Source organism: Limulus polyphemus, unplaced genomic scaffold, assembly GCF_000517525.1.
Source record: "Limulus polyphemus unplaced genomic scaffold, Limulus_polyphemus-2.1.2 Scaffold4421, whole genome shotgun sequence".
Classification (NCBI taxonomy): domain Eukaryota; kingdom Metazoa; phylum Arthropoda; class Merostomata; order Xiphosura; family Limulidae; genus Limulus; species Limulus polyphemus.
In genome coordinates this window covers 75,714-89,046 of record NW_013670031.1, presented here as the reverse complement: position 1 = coordinate 89,046, position 13,333 = coordinate 75,714, and the positions used below count along the sequence as shown (strand labels likewise).

Genomic DNA, 13,333 nt, shown 5'->3' with positions numbered 1-13,333 from the left:
ATATATCAATTCATGTGAATATGACTGAAAAAATTTATTTTTTCTGAAAAGGTGGTGTTTATTTACTTGTGACCACTCAGTGTATATTCAGAAAAAGTAAAATTTCAGAACCGCCGAGAAACATTGTGATTTTGGAATTATAAAAGGAAATACGTTATTACAAGGGAACTTACGCTGTCAGCTCGTGTTTAGTAATATATAGTATACTTTTAACCATATGAGAGCCGGAGACACAAGTATGATATTAATTAGTAGTCCTGAGAATCCAGGACAGGCATAGCAACCTGCTGGGGAACTTAACACTTGCTCCAGAAACTCAAACAGAACTTCGGATTTTAAATCAATCGAAAGAAGGCCCATAAAAAAATCAAGGGTGGGGTAGAAACAAAGTATCGAGCAAGCAATTGTAAATATAAGAACTACACTGCAAAAGGTAGAAAAACAACAATTATATCTGAATAGGAATATGTAACGAAGTTTCGAGAAGTGATGCAGCTGACAGACATTTAGCCTAACATGAGGAAGAAGAATCTTAGACGATCCGGACGAGAACCTTGTAGAGTGGGGAAAAAATTACAACGAACCTTTTGAACATATTAGTGTTGTGTGGTTTCTTCTTTATTTTTACAGTTTTATAAAATGAACAATTCTGCTAATATAATGCAACTATTCCTGATGTTAAAGAGTAAATACTTTCTTCCTATTTATTTCCTTGTCCCAATGTTTCACTTTAAGAACTTGTGTGGTTCACATGCGTAAATTTATTTGCACGTGTGAATCACTGCACACGCGTGTTTTTTTCAGAAAAGGTCTGCTATAACCTGCGTTCACTGTGATGCAAGTTATGGGTATAACTCCACAAACAAACGTTTCCACATAAACTCTGAAACTACTCTAGTCCTAATACACTAATGACGTTTAGTATAACTTTCCTTGGTTAACAACAAGTGATGATTAACTTACAGAAGTATTAACCCTTATTGAATAACTTTACTCAATGAATCTCCTATTGATCATTAACTACTTGTATTTATACTGAATTCTCACTTCTACCAAGTAAGGAAAGTTTCTAGATTCTAGGACTACTTTTGTGAACATTCTTGATTTTAATGTCATGCAACTACTAGCTAACATCTAAATTAAAATATTGATAATGTAACTTATAAAACTACCACCTGGATTGTGAAGTTCTTGAAAATACTAGCACAAAAATAAAACAGTACACTAAATTGTTCATTCATCAAGCTTTTTTTGGTGGATTTTTTTTTCTGATGGTTATGGAATACAGATAGATGGCCTCCTTTCCCTTGTTTTTATTTTCTGTTCTGTAGCTTAGGGAGTTCTCCCTGGACAGATGATCGAGTGGCTTAACACTTTTCATCCTCTGAATGTGGTCTCAACATCAATCCCAGGCTTCTCAACAGGTTGATTTTCTGCTGACAAATTCTTCTTTGAGTTACCCAGTTGGCCATTTTCTCAATGATGTACTTCCAAAGCTTCAAGGTGGATAATGTTATGCTTGCATTATCTGTTCCTCTGGATTATTTTAACTACATCAGTGCTTCTTTCTATGGGGATGGGGGAGGGGTATAAATCCATAACATATCAAATCGATGGAATCCAGCTTTATCAGTTTAACATTAGAGAGATTCTTCATTTTTTCACCAGCTGATTTAAGACTGTCATGGTTTAAGTCATGCATGACATCAACAGTGATCCTTAGGCTCTGCATATTCTGGGTTAAACTCTGTCAAGTGACTATTCTCAGGATGCCAGTTCAGAAGGTCCAATGGCATTCTATGTTCTCTCTCAAACGTCAGTGATAATGGTGTGTTGCATGTGGCTTCATGTACTACTGTTTGATAACTTATAAGCAGTATTGGAAATATCTTGATCCCATGTTTTCTGATGTTTGGCTTGTTTTGAATTTTGCACAAAGCTACACGAGGGCTATCTGCACTAGTTGTCCCTAATTAAGCAGTGATAGACTAGAGGAAAGACAGCTAGTCAACACTACCCACCACTAACTCTTGGGTTACTATTTTACCAATGAACAGTGGGATTGACCATCACATTATAACACTCAGATGGCTGACAGAGCAAGCATGTTTAGTGTGATGGTGATTCGAGCCCACGACCCTCAGATTGCAAGTCGAATGCCCTAACTACCAGGCCATGCCAGACCATTTTCTGATGTTGATCCAAATAAATGGCTAGCTGATTTAACATTGTACAATTGTATCTCTCCACCTTGTCATCAGAAGATGGATGAAGGCTGCTGTACTGATCTTTTTAATTTCAATGATCTGATGCATTTCCACAAACAAGGCTGATTGAAAGTTCTGTCCCTGATAAGAGTGAAATTCCCTAGGTACACTCAATCTTGAGTGAATTCGCTGATGAGTTATCTTGCTAGACTTTCTGCTTCCTGGTTAGGAAAAGCATATGCTTTTGCCATTTTGGTTAAATAGTCAATCACAACTATGACGAATTTATTCCAACAGTTATTCTGTAGTAGAGGACCAAGTACACCAACAGCAACTCTCTCAAGATGTGCTCCAACAAAATACTGTTGTAGCTTGTATGTTTGTTTGTAAAGCTACACAAAGTGCTATCTGTGATGTGGCCACCATGGGTATCAAAATCCAGTTTTTTGCGTTATTAGCCTTCAGACTTACAACTATGCCACTGGGGGCTGTTATAGCTACCCCTGCTGTTTCTTTCATGGACTTTTAACTCACATCATAATTCATATGGTTTTCATCTATTTTCTACAGACCTCTGGCACTCAACAGAAGCATTCTCTCCAGCGTCGTCTTAATAACTAAGTATCCACCTATTGGAAGATTGTCGAAATGATTGAGTGCTGAAGGATATAGAGAGTGTGGAAGTACCAACTGTAGTTACTGTATCCATCTACTGATATCCTCCAATTTCTAGCACAACAAGCTCTTTTGTTGGCATAATGAATATCACTGTGTCCAGTATGTCTTTGTTTTTGGACTGTATAGAGCAATTGTATGCCAAGAGGGTACTTCTAGATCATTCTTTATCCACCGAAAAATTAGGTTTCAAATTCACATCTTTTGCCTGGGCATCTTTCAGTTCAGTGTTAAATCTCATTAGTTCTTCATCATCACTTGTCGATGCCACATCTTGGACTATATTATTTTGTACTTCAGCCTGGTCTTCTTTACTATCTCATGCTTCCCTCTTTTCAGTGTTTCCATTCTTCATTAACATATGGTCTTTATGATAAAACATCAGCACTTCTACAGTTCCATCTATGGTGATGCATGAATTTCAAGGGTACTTCTGAAGTTTCTGGAACCAGCTTTGCTATCTGGTCTTCTGGGTTGTGAAAATTCACCAGTCACTTTAATGCTGCATGCATGGGCATCCACAGAAATTTTTCCAGGGATGGGACAAAGTCAAAATCAAGGGATGATGAGCCTGCCTTCAAAGTTTTGCCATTACGGTCAAGAGAACAGGCAAGCTTCCACAGTCAGATTTGATGGGTTTAATATTTGTAAGGTTAGTTTAAGCCATACTGCACACTTGCAGCTATATATATTCCACAATAGTAAATGTTTGCTTTCCTTGCCCATACTGTGTCATGGGATTTCTGTAAGACTGTGTCAGTCTCTTGATGACCTGCTGCCAGTATTACCAGCAGATGGCAACAGGTTGACCACAATCACACTGTGTCAGAGCTCAAGGGATGTTGGCAAGACCACATTGGCCTCTTTGATGACCTGAGTGAAAATTGCCATGTCCAATATCCATGAAACTGCTATGGTATCTAGAGATCTTATGCAAAGCTGTTGACAAACTTGGTGACTTTTATTAGAATTGAAAATTAAGTGTAATAAGTAAATAAATAAAAAATTGTAAATTCATATACATATGCTGACTGAATAAAAATAGAATTATATACCTCATTTTCCATGGGGGCAGTTGTCCCCTTGCCACCCTCCCCTGCAGATGCCCATGGCTGCGTGATCTGTTTGGAATATAAATATTTGTGACTTCAGCTTGAACAACACTAGAAGCTCTTTCCAAGCAGTAAAATGCCTTCTTTCTGCTGCATTAATTGCCTTGATATATATGCATATGGCATTCACATGTTACTTTCCACTGCAAAATCACTATCATCTGTACCTAAAATGAGTGGATCTTTAAGATTTGGGAATTAAAATACAGCAGTAGTAGTTAATTCTTTATTCAGTTTATTGAACATTTGTTCACAATTCGCTGTCCAACAAAATTTATTTCATCTATGGGGTTTTGGGTCCATTTTATTTCACCAAATTGTAACTATATTTCAGTTTCAGGTAATTTCTATAACCTATGTCATAAAATGATTTTACAAAATTACAACAGTAAGAACAAGAAATTGTATTACATGAATTTCTTGGTGTTGGCCGATTCTGAACAGATTCAATCTTAGATGAATTTGTACACATATTACCTTCTCTGCTGACTATGTGTCTCAGGAAACTCACCTGTTTGCAAAATACTGCACAATTCTTGGGATTAAGCTCATGGTTTTCTTTCCTCAGCCAATTCAGAACTTTCCTTAACCAATGATAAGCTTTATCAAAGGTTTTCCCATGTGTGATTATATCACCCAAGTAATTCAGATAGAAAGCATGCTCCATGAGTTACTGAAATATAGCAGGTGCATGATATAATCCAAATGGTAATACAACATATTACCAAAATTCATTTTTTGTAGTAAAAGCTGTCTTCTCTCTACTGACTTCTTTGACTTGCACTTGCCAATATCCACTCTTCAGGTTCAATTTTGAAAATCATACTGATCCAGATAGAGCATCCACAGTTGAGTCAATCTTTTGCAATAGCCAGAAATCCTTCTTTGTGACTGCATTCACTTTCTGGTAGTCTAGGCAAAAACCTTGTGGATCCATACTTCTTCTTCACAAGTACAAACGATATTGCTCAAGGACTAGTATTCTGTTCTCTCACTTCTTGTTCCTTCATGGCTTCTATCTCCTTGAAAGCTTCAGCCTGTTTTGTAAGAGGGAGTCTCTGGCTAACAAATGTAATAGGGCTACATCTCCACTAACACTTTTATGAGATATTTTATATGTTTGAACTAAGTCATGAGGTTCACCTGAGAAGATATTTTGATACTGATTAAATAAATCATGTAACCTGTGGCAATGATCAGCTATAATACCTCCTCAGCTCTGATTATATAGCTCTTGTAAATGAGGTGGTAAGCTGTCTTTATTTGAGTATTTGACATCATATTTCATACATCTTGTCTCCAAGGTGATTACTTTTGATGTTCTTTGTTCATCTGTAAAGTTTCACACCTGACTTGATTTTTATGGCCCTAATGATGACATTTTCATTCTTCAGATCCACATGGGTTCATTGTTAGCGTATTATATATGTGGGCTGGGATTATTTTACAGTAGGTGTCTGTGACTTGTTAGCAATCAATTCAAACAATAAATGTACAGCACACAATCCACTTGTTTTAAAATAATATAGTCAAAACAAGTCAAACGTATGTACAATAATTCTTTACACTTTAGAATCTCACAATTGTATCTAAAACTCTAAATAATTCTTTTTTCTTGTCAAAAGTTCACACAGACTGATTCAATTACTTTAGAATCCAGTTGACAACAAGAACTATTTTTCTCTATTCTGTTTCTTACTATACAATTTGCAATAATTTCACTTATGTTACCCTGTGGGTTACTATAGTTGCATCCAGAATTTTAAATAATTGTTTCCTTTTTTGTCAAAGTCCACACAGAAGGGTTCAAATATTTTAGAACCCAATGGACAAGACAAATTATTTCTCCTATGTCTGTTGTTACAATACAGCTGTGAAACACACTATAGAAATCATCCGTTAAGGGTAATCACTTACACAGTGGCTAACTTCATGTTTTCAATCTTTTTTTCCTGACTGAATTTCACTTGACTTGCACTCGCTTGGTCACCTATAAATATACTTTGCCCAACTGAGGTCTCAAACTTTCTACAAACTAGGAGACACTATGATGTAACGATATTCACATAGCAAGAAAAACTCAGAGGAGTCGAGAAAGATGATGTCAACAATACTACAACAATTGAACTACACACACAATGTACGATTCTTACCGAGTTAGATAATGAAATAGTTTAAAATAATAACTTTAACACTCTTGTTATATAAACTAAATAATAATTAAATATTAGATCACTAAATGAACTAAATAATAATGCTTACACTAAACAGTCTTGTATATCCAACATTCATTCATCCATCAATACATGCTGGAGTTTTTGATTCTACTATGGCACAGTCACTAGATATAAATTTATCCTTAACATGTTCTGGTATGAGTATTTCACTTCTTGGTGGTACAGTGACTGCCCTCCTTGTTGTTACAGATAGTTCAACCTCTGGTGTAGCAACTGTCATGTAGTTCACAAGGATTTCTTGGCCATAGACTGTGAAGCTATTTGAAGTTAGCCTAACATTGCATCCATGTATCTACTCTCTTACTCAATCTGAATTATTCACACCTTACGATTTGCAGATAAACTTCATACAATAAGAGTAACTTTGAGCTTTCATTTTGTTGAAACATTATGTCCACTTGTCATTTGCATCAATCCATTTTCTTACATCAATGTTGGAGACAGTTTCTTACCTTTCATTATCAAATCAGGTTGAACAATTGAGCTGTAGAACCAGTATCAATTAACAAGATGCAAGGTTTACAATCACTAAACTTGTGGACTCATGGATGATTTTTTCTCAAATTATGAACTTCTTATTTCATTTTGGGTAGATGGAATATTCCTAGCAGAATGTTGCAGCATATATTTCTGCCTTTTTGATCTGTGGCTCTTTGTTGTTCCATTAATCTAGTTGGGCTCATAGACAAACCTTTAGGGTATTGTCTCCTTGGCTTAGTAACAGTTGTTGTTTCTTTACAGTCTTAGTTGTAATGGCCATATTTCCCACCATTATAAAAGCTCGATCTTTCTAGTATCCACTAGAGGAGTTCTTATTCTCTATAGGCTTTTGTCTGCAGCTCCTGGCAATGTCCTTTAAAGTTACATATATTGTCTTGGGGTTTATTTTCTTCATTCTGTGTAACTAGTTGTTTAACTAATTCTATCAGTTTTTCTAGACTATCGTCAGAGAGAATTAATGTTTCAATTCAATGCAATCTGATGATCCCATAACTTCATGATGGTGTCTTTAGTTGTTTATTTGCAAATTTAATGGATTCAAATTCCACTGTCAATTGTAGAGCTTCATTTATAGATGTACATCTATTTTGCTTCAACCTAATTTTCATATCTTTTTCTGTTATGGCATTTTTAAGTTGGTCACGTGAAAATGAATCCATCATTCCATAACTGGGTATGATAATTGTGTAAGCCCTTCCAAGTCTTCTACAAGTTTGTCTAAGGTCTCTTCAGTTCCCTGTTTTGGAACTTTTGTTCTTAGTACATCTTTCTGGTGTGTCACTCCAAACCTGTTGGAAAACGCAGCTACCAATGCTTCATAGCTTTTATGAGCTGGAAAGTTACTTAATATTATCAAAACCAGTCCCTTTAAATGAGAAGTAGTATGAATAGCTTGTTAAATAAAGCAAAGCTGTAATGAAAATATTCTTTATGAATATCGTCTTTTAATGATTTTACTCCTTTTTCTAGATTAATGGAAGACCCCTTGAAATTACTACTTTTAAAAAATAAGCACTTAAGTAAGTGATATTTTAAATTCTAAAAAAAATGTTTTATTAAACTATACAAATATAAGTTTAAAAAATGTAACTGTAACTAATACAAATTTGGTGAATTTACAAACTAATTTCTCTTTTTACAAAAACATTATAACTTACATCAGAAAAAAGGAAGCAGTCTAAACCAAGGTTTTCAAGGTCATGATTTACAACTCAGCACTGTCTAAACTATGATTCTATTGTATGTGTGGATACTTTTTATTGTACGTTCTTAAAAAACAAACAGATGAAAAAGTATGTATGTGAATAAGGTCTAACAGCAGTAGACAATGATATAAGGTCAAGATACACAACATCTTATTAAATCATTCGCATCTAGAAATTAAACTTCATGCAAAGTAACTAGCAACAAGGGCATGCAACTAAAGCTACAACAGCAAATACATTAAGCATTAATTCATAAAGAAACTTAAATGAAGCAGATGGAAAGAACAAAAAAATATTGTGAAGCTTAAAGAATGATATAAGTGCTCAAGCTTTTAAATACTGCAACAAGATTTGCTTGGAGTGACAATGTGCAACAAGGTTAACATGTCTAACATGTGATAATATATTTAACCATAACAAATAAAACTAGGTCACTATGTTACCTGTTGCTCGGAAAGGCCTTCCTCCTTCATTGTCTCCTCTAACCTTTCATGTCTACATATGAAAACAAACAAATGTAAACTGCACAAGTATATTTATTTTTATTAAACAATTAGTCATTTGTTCAAAATGGCACAGTTATTTCAATATAATGTGGTTAAGTAAAAACAATGTTGAAATATACAAATGAATAAGTCAAGTTAGTTTATTTCAATTGTTTGAGGATTCACTTAGGTCTTTAGTAAATAATGATATTTCTTTCAGAAGATTTGGTGATACAGTAACATACAGTACTAATTCAACTACTGCAGTCAATACTGGCTTTATAAAAACATAAACTTTATGGTAAACTTAAAAAGCTCATCTTACTTTTCAATCTTAGCCTCTTTTATCTAACAATGAATGAGATACGCACAAAAGAACTAAACTTTATTTTCAAGCAACCAAGACAAATGCGCTGTTTAATGTGAATTAGCACACCAAAGAAGGTATAATAAGACCACTTTTTACCTGCTTTTCCTCTCGAGATGTTGTGAAATGAGGTTGGAATAGTAGTTCTCCAGATGAACTTTTGCCTTGGTGGCTTTATCCAGTGTGTGTCCACTGAACGTGATTTGTCCCCCCTCTGTCGTAGCCATACTCTCAAGGGGGATATTTCTCTAAGTTGTGAGAAACCGGTCTTGTTAATGAGGTCAAAAATGACAGACAATTTTACTAAATATTTAGATATATATATATATACATCATATCTTTTGTGAAATTAATTGATCAGACATTGATTTATTCTAAATGTAACAAATATTATTTGTTTTGTTTTTTAAATTTTATATTTAGCCTCAATGTCACACACACACACACACACACACAGACTAAGTCGATATTACAATATCTACAGGAAATATTGTAGCGGGCAAAAAATCATATCGCTATCACTAATGATTAAGGAAATTGAAAAATCTGTTATAAGATTGAGAACACACACACACGTTTCTTCATGTAAACAGAGCTGGGTATGATCTTGTAGTTACACTGTAACGCCCGTACGACTGAAAGGGCGAGCATTTCAGTGACGGGTTTTGACCCCGACACATGCAGATTGCGAGTCGAGCGCCCTAACCACCACGCTATAAATGATTAATAAGCTTACATTCCTGGACTAACTTCGCATTGCATTCATTTGTTACAAACATTCATAATTTTAATTTTAAAATGTTTCTAAAGTGAAGAAAAGATCATGAACACGCTTAAGAACTTGTGGCAAATAAATTGTTTGTTTGTAATTAAGCACAAAGCTACACAATGGGCTCTCTGTGCTCTGTCCACCACGACTACGATGCATATTGAATTATACAAACAGCTTAAATTTTACTTGTTTGTTGCCTGCTTATTATACCTGTGCACATTCCAAAAGGTACGCATGATCACTATGGAAACGACTGTGAAAAGCTGACTCACTAAAAATTGACAATTTATGCTTGAGAGACAATATTCCTATTCTAGCGCCAGGCATTCGTCCTATTGTGTTCAGATACTTCAGAGCTCAGAGAGTCGTAACGAGTATCTGCCTCATACCGCCTTTTGACATTTTACTTAAATATACATAAATCCTTAATATAAAAACTATTCATTTATTATAATCCAGTATACACGTATATAAAACATAATTCTAGTTTCATTACAACAATGTAAACAAGGATAGATATATTCCGACTGCTTAAACGACAGGACATTCGAACCCTTAATTTTAAATTCTTTATGAATATACTTTTTATAGCCTGATTAGCTGTCAAAGAAAATGTAGGTTTAAGTAGCTTATGATGCATGCAATTTTGTGTGGCAGGTCTATTAACATCAGTAATTTCTAGTATTTTAATAATGCAAGGTGAATGTTACTTTTATTTTAAATGCGTTCTTTCCTCTGTTTGTGGGTTAACGGTAAGAAAACGTTAGAAATATTAGTAGTTTAGAGATGCTACAGGGTCATGTGCAATTCTCAATAGCTTAGAAACGCCATATGTTTAGCCTAACTCAGCAGTTCAGAAACGCCACATGTTTATATGAAGCCTGCAATTCAGATATGTCACACGTTTAGATGCACTTCTCAGTAATTTAATAATGTCACACGTTTAGATGCACTTCTCAGTAGCATAGTAATGTCACACGTTTAGATGCACTTCTCTGAAGTTTAGTAATGTCACACGTTTAGATGCACTTCTCAGTAGTTTAGTAATGTCACACGTTTAGATGCACTTCTCAGTAGTTTAATAATGTCACACGTTTAGATGCACTTCTCAGTAGCATAGTAATGTCACACGTTTAGATGCACTTCTCTGAAGTTTAGTAATGTCACACGTTTAGATGCACTTTTCAGTAGTTTAGTATTGTCACACGTTTAGATGCACTTCTCAGTAGCATAGTAATGTCACACGTTTAGATTACTTCTTTAAATAGGCAACAAATTTTTTAATAACTTATTCATCATAAGTTAAAATCCATCTGTAATTTCGTTTGGCAACTGTTTGAAAAATTGAAATATCAGATTTAAAAGCGTATCCACAATTGAACCTCATTTGAACATGACCTATTCATATCTTGAAAGGTTAAACATTGTGGACATTTTATTACTGGCCCTGTATGTTGCCAGAAGACTTTCGGTTTGGTATAACTTAAGATATTTTTATCTACATTGATATTAAAAGCCAAATAATATCTTGTTGTTAAAGGAATCTAATTATATAAAACCTGGGTTAACAAAAAATTATGCTTGTATCAAAGTTGCAGCCGGAGAAGTTCGAATTTATTTAATTACACTGTACTAAACACAGCAGTTAGACACACTTTCAGGCCACTTTATTTAAACATTTGGCCCGGCATGGCCAGGTGGATAAGGCGCTAGACTCGCAATCTGTTAAAACAAAACAATGTACGTTACACTGTGAGTAAACCATAAGGTAATATGGTTTACTCACAGTGTAACGTACATTGTTTTATTGTGAATAAAGAAACTATGACATAGTACGAAACTGTTGAAGATCAGTTTTACACCAGCGGTTCTCAACGTGGGCCATATGGCCCCCCAGGGGGCCACGCGTGAATGACGGAAAATTAGGGGGCCACAGTAAATTCTGAATGGGCCACCGAAATTTCACTGCCCGACTATAATATTTCAACAGCCCAAGCTAGATTCCAACGTGACAAACATTATTTCTGGATAAGTAGTGAAATAGCTAATAAGTTTCCACAGCTTTGGGAGAAAGCAAAGTCGTATTTTATCACTTTTCCCATATCTCATCTGGTTGAATCTGGTTTTAGTCAGGTGACTTATTTGCTATCAAAAATACGTAACCGCCTTGATGTTGTGAAGGGAAGTGATCTTCGCTTATCACTGACCGCACTGAATAAAATGTTAATAATTAACAGAATATTTTTTACTTGTATAAGTAAACATTATGTTATAAACAACATTTTTTAAAAACAATACAATATTGTAAAAATAATATTATAAATATATTATAAATCAACAGTGTGGGAATAAAGTGGCTTTTCTCCGAAGGGTGGGGCCACAGAGATAAATCAAACTCAAAAGGGAGCCACGAGCAAGAAAAGGTTGAGAAACACTGTTTTACACTATGGAATTAGGATCTTAATATATGGCAACAATGTGATACACAGCATGTTTGTTTTGGTTTGCGAAATTGATGTAGTTTTTACAGAAGAGGGGGGGGGGAGTAATAGAAATAGACAGAGAGTAAAGAGTGAGAGTAAAATATATCTTTAATTTCGGAGAAACCCGAAATTCACAACAGTTGAATGGTGTCATGAATCGTATTATTTACGTACAAACAAACTACACTGAAAACGGTACAAGTAAAAGAAATAATGTATAAATGTAACATGTAATAAGGGCTTAAATGCAACATGCATGTATATATATATATGTGTGTCTTTATTTCTTATCAGCTCAGATTCTCAGAATTATGGAAATATTACTTATTTCAGTATTATGTCGATTAAAATAAAAAAAATATTTATGCTAATATTAAGAACCTTTCATTTTAAAACGAAAGGTTAGTTATCTGAAACACGGTTAACATATTTGTTATTTGAGCAACACATTTTATTAATTTGATACTATTTACAAGAAATTAAAAACTTATACTTTACATTTATATATATATATGGTAGTAAAATAACTATGTTTGCAACATAAGCTGAATACAAAAATGACATCTGTTAAGAGTGGGTGTGGGCCTTCACAGCATAGTAGTAAGTGATAAAATTATTATATTCTGTATAAAGATTAAAAATATGATCGAAAAGAGTCGCACAGACGGAGGAGTATACACGAACTTTATAAAAGGCGAAATAACGAAGATTTACAAAATACGTTGCAGCACAATCCGTAAGTTTATAAACACGCCATAATGGATTGTATTAGAAAATTAAGTAATGGGTTTATACGTAATAATCTAGATATGACGTTCAGAGAGAGAGAGAATCATGGATATAGTGCGTATGGGTTACCAAGCCTTATTTCACTCTCTATATATATATACGTGTGTGTGTGTGCGTGTTTGTATATACAGACACACATTAGTTTTGTGCTGTAAAATAAATTTGACTCATGATCACCACACGCTCAGGCTATACGCTCTTTCGACCCCAAACGTGGGACTCGATAATGTTGTTCTTCATACAATCCACTGTCTAAACAATATAAACCATTTTTGTTTTATGAAATCTTACAAGTCACGGTTTAAACCCAAGAAATCTTTCAGTCTTTCTTCAACAAGCACGTAACGTTTAACTATAGGCACAGGTCCTTGGGGAACAGGCCCCCTGCACCTTTAGCAGTGGGGGTCAGTATACGTAACTTTCCCTCCACTTTGAAGACATCTTAAAAATACATACATGCATATATATATATATATATATATATATATATATATATACTA

The 13,333-nt window shown here is 34.5% G+C and overlaps 1 protein-coding gene across 1 annotated transcript in view; it reads right to left on the bottom strand.

Annotated features, from left to right (window-relative positions):
• Positions 1-13,333, bottom strand: part of LOC111088778 (serine/threonine-protein kinase tricorner-like) — a gene marked incomplete at its 3' end in the record, with an annotated part of 38,018 nt that overhangs the window by 3,365 nt on the left and 21,320 nt on the right. The window contains exons 3-4 of the mRNA XM_022399741.1: positions 8,889-9,037; positions 8,381-8,432 (exon numbers count right to left, since the gene is read on the bottom strand). Of these exons, the coding sequence (XP_022255449.1) occupies positions 8,381-8,432; positions 8,889-9,037 (201 nt within the window). The remainder of the gene's footprint in view (positions 1-8,380; positions 8,433-8,888; positions 9,038-13,333) is intronic.